This window comes from Eutrigla gurnardus (assembly GCF_963514095.1).
Source record: "Eutrigla gurnardus genome assembly, chromosome: 13".
Classification (NCBI taxonomy): Eukaryota; Metazoa; Chordata; class Actinopteri; order Perciformes; family Triglidae; genus Eutrigla; species Eutrigla gurnardus.
The window spans coordinates 23530298-23547592 of NC_139936.1; the positions used below are offsets into that span (position 1 = coordinate 23530298).

The 17295-nt window shown below is 45.5% G+C and overlaps 2 protein-coding genes across 5 annotated transcripts in view; both read left to right on the top strand.

The window, feature by feature from the left end:
• Window positions 1–16159, top strand: part of cux2b (cut-like homeobox 2b) — a 91674-nt gene extending 75515 nt beyond the window's left edge. Inside the window, exons 8-22 of one of the 2 annotated variants that reach the window (XM_084024672.1) lie at window positions 4–70; window positions 2425–2473; window positions 3183–3287; window positions 4694–4885; window positions 4993–5051; window positions 5152–5200; window positions 5406–5505; window positions 5867–6496; window positions 7680–7781; window positions 7961–8811; window positions 10839–11046; window positions 11149–11448; window positions 11533–11721; window positions 11804–12080; window positions 12250–16159. In XM_084024672.1, the coding sequence (XP_083880798.1) occupies window positions 4–70; window positions 2425–2473; window positions 3183–3287; window positions 4694–4885; window positions 4993–5051; window positions 5152–5200; window positions 5406–5505; window positions 5867–6496; window positions 7680–7781; window positions 7961–8811; window positions 10839–11046; window positions 11149–11448; window positions 11533–11721; window positions 11804–12080; window positions 12250–13063 (3992 nt within the window). In that variant the 3' untranslated portion in view covers window positions 13064–16159. The remainder of the gene's footprint in view (window positions 1–3; window positions 71–2424; window positions 2474–3182; window positions 3288–4693; window positions 4886–4992; window positions 5052–5151; window positions 5201–5405; window positions 5506–5866; window positions 6497–7679; window positions 7782–7960; window positions 8812–10838; window positions 11047–11148; window positions 11449–11532; window positions 11722–11803; window positions 12081–12249) is intronic. The other variant, XM_084024673.1, reaches the window with a different exon arrangement.
• Window positions 16160–16532: 373 nt separating this feature from the next.
• Window positions 16533–17295, top strand: part of mtmr3 (myotubularin related protein 3) — a 29207-nt gene continuing 28444 nt past the window's right edge. For all 3 annotated transcript variants that reach the window (XM_084024666.1, XM_084024668.1, XM_084024667.1), the window contains exon 1: window positions 16533–16716. The gene's annotated coding sequence lies outside the window, so the exon portion shown is untranslated. The remainder of the gene's footprint in view (window positions 16717–17295) is intronic.

The window sequence follows — 17295 nt, forward strand, 5'->3', positions numbered from 1 at the left end:
CAGCTTTGGACACTGCACAGACGGAGCTGCTGGACCTGCGGTGTAAATACAACCAGGAGAGGATGAACAAGTAAGAGCCTCACATTCAACGTCTCCTTTTTATGTTGCCGTGCCACATATTTCCCTTTCATGTTGCCGTGCCACATACGCCATGTCTCTGGCCTTCTTCACTGGTGCGAGTGCCGAAGCCGCTCGTCTTGACTTTGCCTACATAAACTCATGTCCAGTGTAGAGCTGAGGAATGCCATTGTAAAGGCGGAGAGTGACTCAGCCCCTAATGCGGGGTCGATGAGAGAGGTCTGTGTTTGCCTTCACTGGCAGCTGGGCCATGACAGCCCTCAAGAAGAATTGCTCCATTTAAAGATTGCTTTAGAAAACACTCTACCTTGTCCTGGTCTTTGAGCGCAATGTATCCACCGCACGCCTGAAATGAATCTGAGCTTGTATGAAGGATGTCGATAGACATTCAAAGTAAACACTCCTTTGTTTGGGTTGTGCTCCAGAGCACAGTCAGCCGCCGCTAATGGATTTTCTCCCAGGCTTAATCCATGGCGCGATTGAACTGATGTTTCTAGAACCACTGCCATCCATTTTGTTGGACTGGACACATTTTCAGTTTGGCTTTACCTTTCCGCGTGCCGCTGAAGTTTGAAAGGCCGTCGCTGTTGTGTGGTCGTACAGTGTGTGCGTGCTTTGTCCTGGCTGGTTCCTTTGGGCTGACTCCGGAGCTGCAGTTATCCGTCCCTGACCCTGAGCCCCCAAACACCGCCCGGCCTCTATTACTCTCACTGACTGTTTCCTCAATGTTGATAAGAAAGACTATTTGTCTGCTTCGGCTTGAGGAGCCGAGCAGGTAATCAATACAAAACATTTTCCGTACTGTACAAGTTCATTAAACGTGGAGCTGACACCTGTTAGTGTTTGCTGTCAGCAGGGTGCCATCTATCCTGGCCTTATCGATGGGACCGGGGCATCGCCGAGACCCCCTGAAACCAGGGCTGCACCACACAACAGGGATGATCATTAATGCCAGGAATATGTTTGGTTTGAGCCTTCAGTGCCTGACTGATTCCACATCTCACCATAGAAATAGTTTTGTATTTTGACACGATTCCATTAGATGTCTAATATTTCAGGTAATTATGCAGCCGGATGTGAGACAATGTGAGCAGTCGAGTGCAAACATGAAAGAGAATGAAGGTTCAGCTGAATGTAATTCCTTTAATGTGGATTAAGAAAAAGTCTAATATGTTCTTTGAACAAATTTTCCTTTTGGTAGAAAGGACTACCGTGTCCCGAAACTTAGAAAACCTATGTGCATATTTAAATCAATCGCAGCATCCTCGTTAATTCTTCCCCTATCTACCTTTTGAAAATCAGGTCCCACGTGTGCAAAATGAAACTGTTGAACTTCAAACAAACCTCATGAATAATCCTGCTGAGTTTCTGTGTAAATTAGACGAGTCAGATTGTAAAATGGATGAGTTCTGAGGATACAAGTCCTCCATACTGTACCTCCATCGGCCACAGCTTTAGTGCAGAGCCGCAGCTGCAATCGAGGACACAGAGGTCATGTCATCGCTACTGTTTCCAATTATCTGGGATTTCCAGTGAGCTCGAAATGAGTTTTTATTCAACCATTACACGCAGATTACACTTGGTGGATTATTATATTTGTTATCCTCATTATCGTGATGTGATTGTTAGCAACACTAAACCATTTAATACTCATTTACCAGAATATTCCTGGTATTGTACAAGGCTTTGAAACAGCCAACTGCAGGGTGATACAATTACAAATTTGGTGAAATATGTGAAATATCTTCCAACTGGGATGTGGTTACACTGTGGGAATTTGGACTCAAGACCTCATTGTTTCTAGATTCCTGGTTACACATATGCATGTATGGTGTCAGCATAGGGACAATCATTACTTTAGTCTAACCAGGCGGCAACCTCTGGTGCCTAAAAGTGAAGCCAACGCTGGAGTGTCTTAAGCTTGCATTCACTCTACTGGCCATCAGGGGGCGACTCCCCTGGTTGCATGGAAGTCTATGAGAAAATTAACCTTCTTCTCACCTGATGTATTCTCTCAGTAAACATTGTAAACATGAGTTTATGGACTCAATCTCTAGTTTCAAGTCTTCTTCAATCCAGCATGATGTTCATTTAATGAATTATGGTTCATTTAGAGTCAAATAGATGATAAAGCAGGACTACCTTGTGATTGACAGGTCGCTACCATGAGTCTACAATAAGGCCCGCCTTCATGAATGAAGTAGTCTTCAGTTTTTGTTCAAACTAAAAGAGGTTTCCTGGTGTTGTTGAACTGTGCTGTGTTACACTGAGAGATGACTCTGTGTGTGTGTGTGTGTGTGTGTGTGTGTGTGTGTGTGTGTGTGTGTGTGTGTGTGTGTGTTCCAGGGCAGAGGAGGTCGACGCCATCATGGCAGATCTTGAGAAAGCGAACCAGGTGAGTACAGTGTCTTCCACTGCACTCTGATTGAGTTGCTCCTTCGTTAAGGTAATCACTCCTGTAATCAAGCCTTGGCTTTAATTAGACACCCTCCGTCCTGTGTGTGCACCCCCCCACACTTCCACCCCCCCTCCCCCCACTCCCACCTCCCCTCTCCAGAGTGTGTGATTAGCGAGTGTAAACCTGAGCCCCCGTCGGTGGGCGCTATGGCAGCACGGCTCCACTCAGCAGAGAACAGCAGACTAGCGAGTGCGATTGATGCCGGGGCGCCGAACGCCAGGGTTCTTAGTTATCTCAGCGCCTTGATTGCTTCCTGTCCTGGTGATGCCTCTTTTCTTCAGCTCCTTTCTTCTCCCCTCTGCCTTTTCTCTCTCGTGCTCTTTTTCCTCACTCTGCCGCTCGGTGCCAGCAGCTTCTAGATAAATGTTCTCAAAATGAATCATTAATTAGCAGGCCGGGTGTGACAGAGCAGGTAAACAGTTTGGGGAATAAAGTGGGCTGACTAAACAGCCCCCTCAGCAGAATAAAGCGGTGGATGCACTCGTCTGCACGGGACCCGGCTCAGGTTTCCACTCGCCTCTGGAATCTCAGAGCAAGGGCGCCTCCTTTGATTTATGTATATGCTCTCACCTTGATCATCTCATTAGCCGATTGATGCGGCTGGCGCACGGAAAGTGTAACGCTGTGATACCATGTCTGTGTGCAGAGGGCAGAGAAGGCCCAGAGGGAAGTGGAGCGGCTAAAGGAGCAGTTAGCCAGCGGCCAGAGAGCCACCGCGGGGAAGTGCCATCCAGCAGAGGGCGCCAGCAGGGTAAGAATCCCGTGACCTCATCTGTGGCCACATCAAGGCGGTGGTGGAATGTAACTATATATTTACTCAATGACTACAATTATGAGATACTTGTACTTATTTACCTCCATGTTGTGCTGCATTGTACTTCTACTCCTGTAGATTTCAGATACATTATTCTACTTTTAACTACATTCATCTGACAGCTGTAGTTACTAGTTACTTTTCAGATTTTACAAACAAAAACATTTGATTAGGTTTTATCGTAGATTCAAAATAAGCACCTTAATAAGCTCTGCCTTTCAAATTCTGGTATGTGTTAATGCATCTCTATAATATAATACAGTATAACACTGACAGATGTCATTTTCCTGCATTCTGAGTACTTAACTTTAAGTACATTTGATAATAATACTAGTAAACAGCTTTATTTCAGAGTTGGAGTGATGTAATGTTTTAAACGGTGGTGACCTAATGTTGCCTCCACTGCTTGCTCTCCGCCTCCACGCCGGTGACAGCTGTGGCCGGAGGCATTGTGTTTTTGGGTTGCCTGTCTGTCCTTCTGTCAGTCTCATTGTCATGAACTCGATATTTTACAAAAAGCCTTCAGGGAATTTCTTCATATTTAGAAACAAATGTCTGCTGAGGTCAGGATGAACTCATTACATTTTGATGTTGAAGGTCAAGGTCACCGTGACCTCTAACATCACATCTTGGCATGAATTCATATGCTTATTATGACTATGTCACACAAATGTCTAATAGGATATAATTATGAAGTGGTGACAGTTTGGACAGACTTGCAAACTGCAACATGACTGGTGGAGGCTCACCAGCACGCCGGCCATTCTAGTTTTTATTCAGGGCCATCATTGCTTCACTAACTTTGTACGTTTAAGTTGCTGTAGGAGGCACATCAGCCAACTGAAAATCCAGATGTATTCTTAGACTGGGATTAGTTTATTCCACAATAACCCCTCAAGGACCTATACTGTTCCACATGCATGCAAACAAGAAAAAACTAAACATTAACATCCATTGCCCATTACAGGACTACAACACAATCAAATAAAGTCATAAATAAACAACTGGCAAATGCTTGAATGTAGCCATTATCATTTTAACACATTGAATACTAGTTAACATTTATTTATTATATTTTCTTCTTTTGATTAGCTGGTCTAATCTAGTATTTTACTTCTGTCTAAATCAAGGACAAACTAATACATCACCTTCATCACATTTCAAACATGTTGTTCAAGGTCTGAAAACTATAAATTACAAAAATTAAAATGCAGTACTAATCTTTAACTAATTTTTTCACTTTCTAACTCTGAATTATATCAACACTACATAGGTTGTGATTCTGGCCTCTCACCTTTTCTCCCCTCCTCACGGCTGTTATCACCCCCTGTCACATCTGTCAGGAGAAGAACGAGAAGGGCGAGGTGTTGCCCACCCAGCTCGAGGCTGCCTTGCTGGCTAAAGACCGCGAAATCCTCCGTCTCCTCGAGAACATTCAGCGGCTGCAGTTCACGCTACAGGACGTTCAAGAGACCTCAGCCAATCAGATCCTTGAGCTGGAACGCCAGTTGGCCTACAAGGCCGAAGCTATCGAGGTGAGCGGCTGCGACGCTCGAGAGGTGACAAGAACATGTCGAACACCCCCAGCAGCTTGGATTCATACGAATTAACACGTGTTGCTTCTCTTTTCTCTTCATTCCAGAGATTAGAAGCTAAACTGCAATCCCAGATGGACTATGAAGAGATTAAAACTGAACTCAGGTGAGGATTTGAGCGTAGCCGGAATGTGGACGTCATTGATGATAATGTGAATTTAATTCCGAAAAAATGACTTTCTCTGCATGTTTGTTTCTGTCCGTAGTATCCTGAAGGTAATGAAGCTGGCTTCAGCAAATGGCAGCTCGTCCCAGGTAAATGTTCCTGTGCAGCACGTTAACACAGGCTTCCTCTTAGACCTTTGGTTTAGTCTTAATGCTCTCTCAGTGTCAGGGAAGAAAAACTACAGCAGTGCCATTGAATGCTTCACTGATTGTCATCCATTATGAGGATATCTACAGCCACCGCGATTGATTAATTGAAAATGAACAGCTTTTGTGTGTGTGTGTGTGTGTATAGGATTCTTCCAAGGCTGCAGAGGCTATTTTGCTGGATAAGGAGGTCTTCCTTCCATCTCACAAATACCTGGTGGATAAAGCCCGGATTTTGCACAGTATTGGTAAAATAAATGTTTGATTTTCTTGTCTATAAAAGCGAGTTAAAATAGATAATCACCAGATTCTTAACAAGATGCAGCAAGTTTCGTCATTGCAGAAGAACACTCCATAACTCACTGATTGCTTGGTACTCATTGGTCAGGCTCCATCAATCCTGGAGTCAATGTTTTTCAGACTTTCCATCTCTGAGCATGCGGGATGTACTGTAGTCTGGGTTTGCAAGGCTAGAAAGCAAGTGAGTTAATGAACTAAATATCTGCTATAAGGTAGATTACGGTTACTTGGTTTGATACACTCGTAATCACCAGCGCGTGTCATGTAGAAGTGTATATAGATCAGTAAGCATGTGTTTCCGATCCCCAGATGATGACCAGTCTGAGGATGCAGGTAGGGAGGCTGGCAGGCCGCCCGGCTCCCACTCGTCCTCCTCCCATGCGGATGGCCGTGCCTCCCCCAGCCCCGGCCCCCCCACCTTGGACGGCTCCTCCTCCAGCCACGATCTACCCCGTCCGTTTTCCGTGTCACCGTGCTCAGGGGATAGACTGTCGGGAGACCACATACTTCACAAGCAGCTCCTCTCCCCACACTTTAAAAAGGAGGGCCTCGTGGCTTTTCCCACCGCCCTCTATGCAGCCAAAGTCGCCCTCATGTCGAGCACCCAGGGGTCCGTGGGGTCGGGCAGCGTCGACGCCGGCCTGCCCAGCGACCAGTCAGAAAGCGGCAGCTCGACCGCGGGAGACGAGGACCAACTGGACACGGCAGAGATCGCCTTCCAGGTGAAGGAGCAGCTGCTGAAGCACAACATCGGCCAGCGCGTGTTCGGCCACTATGTGCTGGGCCTCTCCCAGGGCTCGGTCAGCGAGATCCTGGCCAGACCCAAACCCTGGAGGAAGCTGACTGTGAAAGGCAAAGAACCGTTCATCAAGATGAAGCAGTTCCTGTCTGACGAACAGAACATCCTCGCACTCAGGACCATCCAGGTCCGCCAGAGAGGTGAGTGGCAGAGACACTAGCCTCATGGATGCATGAGGCTAGAAATGGATGCAGGTTCAGGTGGGGATGAGAAACATGCTGTATTTGTATTAGTAGTCCGTGCAAGAAAGTCACCTCTTTAACCAGGATTTCTCTACCATTGACAAATAACAGTCTGCTGAAATTCTATACATTTGTTATTGCCAATAAATCCATGAATAGAACAAAATGAACAATACATTTTTCTGACTAACAAGTGTGTGCGAAGCCAAAGCCGGATATATCTTCTTCCTCCATTGTTGTCCAAAAACACATCCACACTGTGGCGCTGGGTGACAGTTTCCTTCATTGTCATGAACGTGGGCTCTGTAGTTTATTTCCAGTCAGTCCCACATACGGCGTCCCGCTGCTGGAAAAAAGCTCCCTTCAACAACAAATATGCGTTCATCCGCAGCTGAATATAGTCCCCAACAAACTAAAAACTACAGTACCCAGCTGTTGGCAATGACTTAGCCTTTTCTTAAAATGAAAGTAGGTATTAGTGATCACCTTTAAAAAAAAATTACATCATCAGCGAGAATGAATGGCATTTGTTGACTTAAGAAAAAATGTAGAATGATGCTTCATATTTTATGAAGCTTAAAGTTGCACAATAAACCAATGGTCATTAACAACCAACAGTCAGGCTCACTTTTACCCTCAGCCTGGTTCTGTCTTGAAAATAGATGGTTTAAATAACACGGTTATTAATAGGTCTCTCCATACGTAGCCAATCCCACCAAAATAACAACTAGGTTGCCAAAAAAAAAGTTGTTTTGAGAGTTTTTCAAGGGATTTGTGAGTATGTATGAAGCTGCGATGTCCCGACAAGTTTTTAAAGCAGATGTAATTATGCCATCTTGTTTTGGTGGCTCTGCTGCTGGACCTGTGTACGTTTAAAGCCTCTAATCTACTAAGACCTCAGCTTTGACTTCACCGCCGCTTCCTCTGCCATGTTTGTAGTGTTACTTTTAAACTTTGTTTTCTCCCCAGATTCACAGCTTTTGAAAGTTGAGCTTCCCGTATACTGCAACCTCAGACAGCACGCGCTCAAAGGCAGCCATTGATCTACCAGTCAAAAGCAAAGCCTTGGAACTGCTCTCTGATCAACCATCCCACTCATCCCCCTCCTCTCTCTCTATCTCTCTGTTACCCTCTGTGGCAGGGAGCATCACTCCGCGCATCCGAACTCCTGAAACTGGGTCAGACGACGCCATTAGGAATATCCTGGAGCAGGCCAAGAAGGAGATCCAGTCCCAGAGGGGAGGTGAGGATGGAGCTACCAGACATAAGTCATAGTTAAAAGACATATTGATTGATTGTTTTTGTTTTGACAATGATGATTACTGTTCTTTTGATGAATTTGGATCACAATTTTGTTGCATCTAGATCGGAAAGGTGAATTGAGAATGCGTCAGAGTCAGCGTTTGGATCCTTTTTGTTTAGGTGATGGCAAGTCCTCCCTGAACAGCTCGTCAGGCAGGAGCAGTAACGGAGCCGGCAGTGGCTCTGACGAAACCATAAAGAACATCCTAGATCAGGCCAGGAGGGAGATGGAGGCCCAGCAGCATGCCCTGATGGAGATGGAGGCCTGTGGGAGGGCCCCGACTGCCAGCTCAGGAGTTCAGGTAGAGCGTCTGGGCCCCCCGGAGCGCTCCAGGGGCCTGCCTCTACCCATCTCCATCAAACAGGAAGAGGGAGGCTGTGTTACAGTCTGCATGGCCAACTCCATCAGCAGCCCCCAGACGCCTCTCAGCGTCCTCTCCCCTGCCGCCTTCGTCCAGAACATCATCCGCAAAGTCAAGTCGGAGATCGGTGAAGTGGGCACCTACTTCGACCAGCATTGGTCTCTGGAGCGGGGCTCGATGGTGCTCAGTGGCGGAGGTAGCTCTCTGCCCTTCAATTCAGTCTCTCCCTCCTTGTCTTCCTCCTCCTCCGGGCCCTCCGCCCTGCCCCGGCCCTGGCCCCGCCTGGAGAATGGCGAGTGCCCCCCCAACAGTGAGGAGGCCTCCGCTGCCGAGGACGAGCTGGGCCTGGGCCGGCCTGTGGAGGTGAAGGTGGAGTCCGACACATCGGTCAGCGGAGAGTCACCCGGTCCCGGCCCTGGCCCCAGCCCCGGGCGGCTTTCCTACTACCCAGCGTACATCCCCCGAGCCCTGAAGCCCACCGTGCCACCGCTGACCCCAGAGCAGTACGAGATGTACATGTACCGAGAGGTGGACACCCTGGAGCTGACGAGGCAGGTGAAGGAGAAGTTGGCCAAGAACGGCATCTGTCAGAGGATCTTTGGTGAAAAGGTCAGATGTTGTTCTCTCTTTGATAAGCAGCCTGACCATGATGAATGTGTTCTTACTGCTACACCATTATTAGATACTGAGATATGAGATCGTACTAAGATACAAGACACATTGTATATTGACCTGAATAAATGATCTTCATAGGTAATAATGATAATTATCTCTGCTAGATACAGGATGACATCAATGATAATGATGGGAGATACATTTAAGTGAGCTTCAAAGGAGAACACGACTCAAATTGTAAACTCAGTTTGCTTTCAGTGACAGTGGTCGTGCTCTCTGTCTTTCCTCCCACTGAACCAGTATGTTGCATATCTGTCACACTGAATGTCCTCACATCTTCAGACTGCATGTACTATCCACTACGGTCTTCTGACTAACACCAAACACATTTTATTATTTATCTAAGGAACAAAACGAAACGATCGGATCATCCATGTGAAAAAGTAATTGCCCCTGTTTAAAGGTAATAATAGGCTGCACTAATTTAGCAGCAATAACCACAGTTTTATGATATGATCTCAGTATTTCACCTCCACGCCTATGCTGCCGAGATGTTGCACATCACTCCAACACCTGTTTGGGTTTTTCAGCATCTTCGATCTGTTTTCGTGGCATAAGACTTTGACACTGAGCAGAGTTCATGCTTCCCTTAATAATAACCCGAACCCTGAGTCCAATAATATCATGTTTGACTGTTGGTATGATTATGATATCTGGTCCAGCTCTGCATGTCCCAGCCTTTGGATTAGTTCTACCAGGTTACTAGTTCCACTCTGATCAGTCTTCAGGGTCATTATCCTCATTTCTGCATGTTTCTCTGTTGAAATCTATACTTCCATCTCTCCCTCGTCGTGGAGGTCTGCGTTTCTTTGGCCGTTCTGCTGTGATGTTTTGTGACTTCCTGGATGAGTTGTCACACGTCCTCCTGAAACCTCTGGGAGGCTGCTCACAAGTATTCTGCATGTAAACAGCTCTCACTGCGGTTAGAGATAGAGAGAGTAAACCTTACTGTCCCAGAGGGGACATTTATCTTGGGCTCAGCATTACACTCTGTTGCTTTGCTTAAAAAAAACATCATCAAAACAACACAAAAACCATCTTAAAACATAAAAGACATTTGACATTGACAACACGGCGGTGTGAAAAAAGAAACTTCTTGTGAGAATTCAAGTGCCCTATTTGTATTCATTTTGCTGGAATGTGTTCAACCGTCCGCCTGCGTTGACTCATCTGAGTCTAGTTATCAGTTGGTTGTGATTCAGTAGCAGAGGCCAAATACGTCTTCAAATGGATGATATCAGTGTTGGATAAGTAATTAAATCCTCATTTGGTGAAATGGTAAATTTGATCTAAAATGTTGAACCATTCACGTTGACAAATACAGCAACTGAGAAAATTCACAATGCTGCCATTTCTTAGCATTTTTCCTGAAATGAGCTACTTTTGTTAGTTCCAGAAAATGTGGCTTCATTTCCAGAAAATCCCTCTGGGTGTTTTTCCTAAACACCTGTGTGTTTTTGCCACAGGTTTGTCAATTTTTTCATGTTTCAGTTTCATGGTGCAGATTTTAGATTTGGGTGATAAGATTCTAGTGTTCTCCGGCTTGTGCCTTTCTGTGAGAGGTTTTCTTATTTTTAAATACTTGACTGCTGTAAAATTCAAAGAGCAAATTATAACATGACTGAAAAACATTCTTTGTTGGTTTATGACCACACTTAAATAAAAGTAAGTAAAGTAAGTGAAGTAAATTAATTCACAATAGAAACTATCATTCACCATGTTTTTTCTTCATCTCCATGAAATATGCTGCAACTGTAAGAACATGTATGATGTACCACCTCCCTCTAGTGGTTGTTTGCAGAAAGTGCATCTTGATCATTAACGACAGGCCTGATGCCAAGCAATAACGGATTTCATTTCTATATAATAATAATTTGGAGAATCAATCATCATGTATACATGTGTTGTGTTCCAAATGGCCGGTGTATGGATATCGTATTAACCTGTAGTGTATGGCACAGGTGCTGGGGCTGTCTCAGGGCAGCGTGAGCGACATGCTGTCTCGGCCCAAACCCTGGAGCAAGCTGACCCAGAAAGGCAGGGAGCCCTTCATCCGCATGCAGCTGTGGTTACTGGACCAGCTAGGCCAGAGCCTCAGCCAGCCCCCCAACCATGGCCATGCTCTGGGTGAGACTGCAGGTTATGCACACACTCCCATCAATGGAAACGGTAAATGTTTGCAGCATTTCACTCAACATATATCGGGACTTCTGCAATGGCTACATGCAGGCTAGAGAGTTACAGTGTTTTGTGATGCCTCCAACCCTTCAGATAAAAGTCCGGTGACGGCCCAGTCCTCGCCCTCCCCACCTCCTAGCCCAGCAGAGAGCCACCCAAGTCCGCTGGTTGAGCCTGTCAGCCTGTCCCTGGAGAGCAGCAAGGAGAACCAGCAGCCCGAGGGATTGGGATTGCCCCCCCACCCAGAGGGAGGGAAATCCACCCCTGGTCTCATGGCCCTCCATCAGCCCACAAACCCACTTGGTATCCAGGAGCTGGTGGCCATGTCTTCGGAGCTAGACACCTACGCCATCACCAAGAAGGTCAAGGAGGTGCTAACAGACAACAACCTAGGTGGGTCGAGGTTCACACTGTGTGGTTAAGCTGAGATGGATTCAGACACAAGTCCTACATACACTGTGTGTTTGTCTCACACAGGCCAGCGTCTCTTCGGGGAGACCATCCTGGGCCTGACTCAAGGCTCGGTGTCTGACCTGCTCTCCAGGCCCAAACCGTGGCATAAACTCAGCCTGAAAGGCAGGGAGCCGTTTGTTCGCATGCAGCTGTGGCTCAACGATCCTCACAATGTAGACAAGCTGAGGGCCATGAAGAAGATGGAGAAGAAAGGTGGGGATCCGGAGTGCATACTGTCATATCTTTCATGTGTTTTGTAATCCCCTTACCCTGGATGTCCCTGTTTTCCCTGCAGCTTATCTGAAAAGGCGGTACGGGCTGCTGAGCACCGGCTCGGACAGCGACTCACCTAGCACCCGTTCCGAGTGTGTGAGTCCGGCCTTGGCCTCGCTGGACTTGTGCCCCTACAGCCAGGCGAAGAAGCCTCGGGTGGTGCTGGGAGCTGAGGAGAAAGAAGCCCTGAGAAAGGCCTACCTTCTGGAGCCCTACCCTTCTCAGAACACCATCGAAATCCTGGCCTCCCAGCTGAAACTCAAAACAAACACTGTCATCAACTGGTTCCACAATTACAGGCCAGTCCAATGACCTTTGTGACCTTTAATGATGGCCGCCTCTGTTTTTTTTCCATCACTGCTACACTTAACTTGAAGCTGCAACGAAATACTTGAAATGTAAATTGATGAAGTGACCTTAAACGTCCTGAGTGTTGGTCTGTCTAACAGCAGTGTTCGGTGTGTGCAGGTCCAGGATGCGACGGGAGGTGCTGATGGGGGGTCTGCCAGACAACGACACAGATGCCGAGCAACACAGCTACTCCCCCTCAGTGACGCGGAGCCCCCACTCTGATGGAGAGGAGAGGAGGCTGCAGCAGCTCTCAGGACACATCCACGCCAGCCTTCCTCTTCGCGCCAACACCCCACTGCCTCACGTCAAACAGGAGGCAATGGACAGGGAAGGCGAGGGAGAGGAGGGAAGGGAGGGCTCCATGAAACAGTCGAGAGTCCAGTGTTTCTCCACAGCAGTGCAGTTCCCGCAGTTGAAAAGCGAGCATGAGGATTCCATCGCCGCCTGCCGTGAGCCCCACTTGGCTGGCCAGAGCCTGAGGCAGGAAGAGGGGATGAGCAGCCAGGCTCAGGGGCTCTACCTCGGCCCAGTCTCCATAGACGGTCCCCAGAGAACCAACCAGTCCAGACACGAGGGGGACGACTCCGGGGGGTCGCCTGTGGACCCGGTCAGCTTCAAGGCTTCATCAGAGCCCTGCCGCAGCAGCCTGGAGGTCTCCCTCAACTCCCCCTCCGCTGCATCCTCGCCCGGCCTCATGATGTCAGTCTCCCCCGTCCCCTCCTCCTCCGCCCCCATATCGCCCTCGCTGCCCAATCCGCCCTCAACGAGCACCAATCACAGCTTGGACCCTAACCAGCTCCCTCCATTCCAAAGCCCCAAACTCAACAGAAGCACTCAGAGACGCAATGAGAAAATGGCCAACCTCAATAACATCATCCACAGGCTAGAGAGAGCAGCCAATAGAGAAGAAACACTGGAATGGGAGTTTTAAGTCCCCTTATCCTCGTATCTAGTCCTGATGAGCCTCGCGGTGCACAGGACCGTCTCAAATAGAAGCTTCCTGAAGACTTGGAGCGGAGCCTGGCTCCGGAAGGCCCCGTCCTTTCAGACTGACAACTCTATGAAACGGGAACACAGAGCTAAACATGGCTGAATTCCATACAAGAACTTAAAGAGTTGAAAAAAATTTATAATTGTGTATTTGTTTTTGTTTTTTTTGTTTTTTTTTGATATTGCATACTACTTTGAAATATATGTGACAGCACTAGCTGTTGTTTTACCTATTGGACTTGACATGAAGACTTTTGCAGCTATGGTGTCATAAAATGTACACTGAAGTTCTGTAGATTGCCACTGGGTGAGATTAAAAAAAGACCCCTGTCTTAAGCCATTAAAAGCACTATAACTATTTGAAAAGAGACATTGACCAAATTTGCTACTTTTTGAATAGCAATTTTTCAGATTTTGTCTGTAAGACTGGACAGTTTAAGTCAAGTAACATGAAATCCTATTACTGACTGAGGGATAGTCCTTTAAGACTCTAAATATTCAACATCTTGTATGTACTTAGTTTCTTGGTGATATGTTTTGAAATATTTGTAACTCACGTATAAAATGTGGTTGTACATGTTGTAGAATTGTCTGCAATAGCCTTCTCTAAACCTGATGTAGCATGGTACTCACCTGACCCTGTTATCCTCTGTAGTTAGTCACCTGTGATTATACTTGAGCGAAAACAACTGAAAAAAAAAAAGTTGAAAACCCTGCAAAAAATAAGAAAAAAGGAAACGTTAAATCTAACGAGTAGAGTACTTCTAGTGTTTTGATTTCTTTATTTTCTCTTTGTATAATCCTTGAGGTTTACAGTTTAGGGCCCTTGTGCTCTTGGTGGTAAGTGAAACATTCACTACACGTGAGCACAGTTTACACGATTTCTTTCAGACTTACCTCTCTGACCCTCGAAGGCATTGGTTCTCAGACTGTAACAGGCCAAGACACAGGACACACCTGGTTTACCTCAGATTATGTTGATGCACATCATGCTATAACCATGCGTCTCATTCATATACATGAACATGACCAACACTTATTTGAATCAATGGAGGGAAAGTACTCTGTATCATGCCTCGGATGTGCAGAGATCAAACACGAAGCAAGTGGCGAGTTTTAATGAGCGAAATCTGCTTCTTTGTTTTCAGTTTTTTTTTAAAGAATATGCTGCTGTTGAGGAGATAGGGCGCTAACAATTCTGGTGTGTGTGTGTGTGTATTATGATTCTCCTCACAGGTAACACCTGATTGAGTGCACTTTCTCCAAATGGGTCATTTATTGTAGCTAGAATATACGTACTTGATCAAACTCTGAGTGCTGAGACGTCGACTAGCCGGGCAGTTTGACAGGAAAAGGTTGCTGACTGTGACTTGATCTCCCTTTGGGGTGAAATCTCAGAGTGTTTGAGAGCATGATACAGTTTGGCCTCTCATCAACATGCAAACAATATGTAAGTACACTATATTCAAGGACCCAAAAGGTTACAGGTATCCCCTCATATTATCTTTGACCACTTGTGTATTGTGTCTGTAGTTTCTTTGTCATGCTTGCAAGATGTTCTTTATGTATTTTGCCTCTATTTTATACTCAGAACAGTTAACTAGATATTCAATACCTCGTGTATGAACTACTTACAGCACTTAGATTTTGATAATTGTGAGGACTCAAGAAAATTTCAAATATCAACATTATCCTAACTTAGTGTCCACAAGTCTTTGCCTTTACTGTATCGTCGAAGTTGGTAGTAAACACTTGCACATGTCTACATAGTTCAGAGGACTTGGATTGTATTATGTAGAGATATATATTACACAATTACTAAAAAAATAATTAATATCTTACATTCTTGGAACAAAATGTGCTGATTATATTGAAATAGAGTGTACAGATTTAATAAACCAAACCCATTCAAGCCAGTTCTGGTCTGGCAAGCTTGCCCAAGTTTTAGACCTTCTCTCAGGGTAGTCTTGCTTTTTAAAGCTTTACTGAAACAGTTGCGCTCATCAGTGGTGGTGACTACGATAAACATGCGGTGTAGAGAATGACTCCCGTTAGATATTAAATGAAGTTGTGTGTATACGGGAAATGCAACTTTCACAGCAAGTGGTGGTTTATTGGCGAGCTGTCGCTGTTTTGTAATTCATTACACAGATGTGTCAAAGTACAGTGTGGATTGGAACTACCAGAATGAGGCGAATGGGTTGCATTTCGGAGATCAGTAGACTTTGCTCTCTAAAATACTGTTTTGGTTTTCTCTTGGAGCCACAAAAGATTTTTCTCTGGTTTTGGTACCACCATTTTTGTGCATAATATACTGTATGATTAGAAGTGGCATTTCTTATGTGGAGATTTCATTGTCTTTCATGGTGACATGGACATTGGACTGAAAAAGAAATGTATTTACATGCATTTTCTCTTCATGTAAAGCTCATCTCATTGTTTTGCATGCAAATCCATTCTGGTCTTATAACAAGGGATAGGACTGTGTTTTTGTGTTGTTGTTCTTGCACAGGGACATTAAATCAGCACTTAAAGTCTTTTTACATTAGTGAAGTCCATGCATGGTGCTGCGGATAAATTAGTCTCTCACAAAGTCATCATGAATTCAGTCAAATCAGAACCCAACAACTTTGTTCCAGGTAAATATTTAAATCAAGATTATTTTGTGCCATATCATATGCCTCACGCATTATCCTCACAGGAGTAATGCCTTGTGGTAAAGTGTGATTTAAGAGGGGTGTAGGGCTATTAGTAACCCAGTTCAGAAAAAAAGCAAAGCTTTTTGTAACAGCCCTACACACTAGATGGTTTTATTTTGTAACTGACATTAGTCACTAAATATTGAGGCAATTGGTCAGCAAAATGTGAAGTGACACTGAGGGTTTGTCACAAAGAAATATAGGCTTAAATAACTAATGCCTCACATGTGAGATGAGTAAATGTTAAAGAATGGACAAGGGTATGCCAAGCCTCTTGGAATTGAATTTGCATATGTAAGCCATCATTCAATACATAATTGTTTAAGATCCTGCTGTGTTCTGTTTTTATTTCTTTATAAATAGATTCATGCTAGTAAATCAACACAAACAAATAAAACCAACAATTAAAAAAACACGAGCATCTCCCTTTCCTCCACTGTGATGCATAATGTGTGAATAGTAAAGAAACATGATACCCTCCTGCTATTTGTAGCCGTTAGTCATTTCAACATTATTTGTTCATTAGCAGACACTCGATTTACAAAGCGCTTCTTCAAGGAGGAATTGAGTCTCACTCGTGTCCGTAATATTCCGGTAACGGGGCAGTCAAGGCCAGTGTTTACATGATCGTACCGCATGTGTGTCTGGGCCATCTGAGTCCCTCCCCCGCCCGGAGCGTGCTCTGACGCGATGACGTCACAGACCACGTAAGTTGTCGGGCTGGAGGATTCGCGGCGATGGCGACGACGGCTCGGTGCTGGAAAGGGACGCAGTGAAGCTGGCCTCGGCTCGGATATGACTAATGCTTATTCGGTCGAAGTTTACTTGCTGCTTAGTAATTGCACGGGCTTCGGATGAATCTTTGGCTTCTCAATTCCCATCACTCCTTTCACTGGTAAGTCCGCCGGTTGTGGTCGTTCCTCGGTGTCAGCTAGTGTTTTGACAGAGGCCTCCGTTTGGGTTCCGCCCTCCATCTCATAACAACAAAAACAGTTGCAGAGAGCTGCGCTAGCTCAACCAGCTAAAGTTAGCTCGCCAGCTTACTGGCTGGTCTGTGCCACAGCTATCTAACACTGAGTACCATGAGATAGCAACGCGACAGCAAACTGTTTACTACTAAATGTTAATGCCGGCTGCTTGCAATCCAAATATCTAGCCTGGGCTAAATATTAGCTTGTTAGCAGTCATTTAACTATCTAACGCTGACTAACTATTGACGATAGCTCGCGTTAGCGGCAGAAAATCTACTTTAACGCTAACGTTAACTTACCCGAAGCAAAGAGCAGCAGAAAGGATGGATGATGCCGTTAGCTTGCAACTTTTGTCTCCTCGTATTAGTAACGTTAGTTCTCTAACTTAACTCAGCACACCGACCTGGTAGCACAAACCGACATTAGCTAATAAATGCTACTCCGTATTTTTGGATAACTAACGACATTCAACGACGTTACTGTTATTTCCTCACCAAATGCCA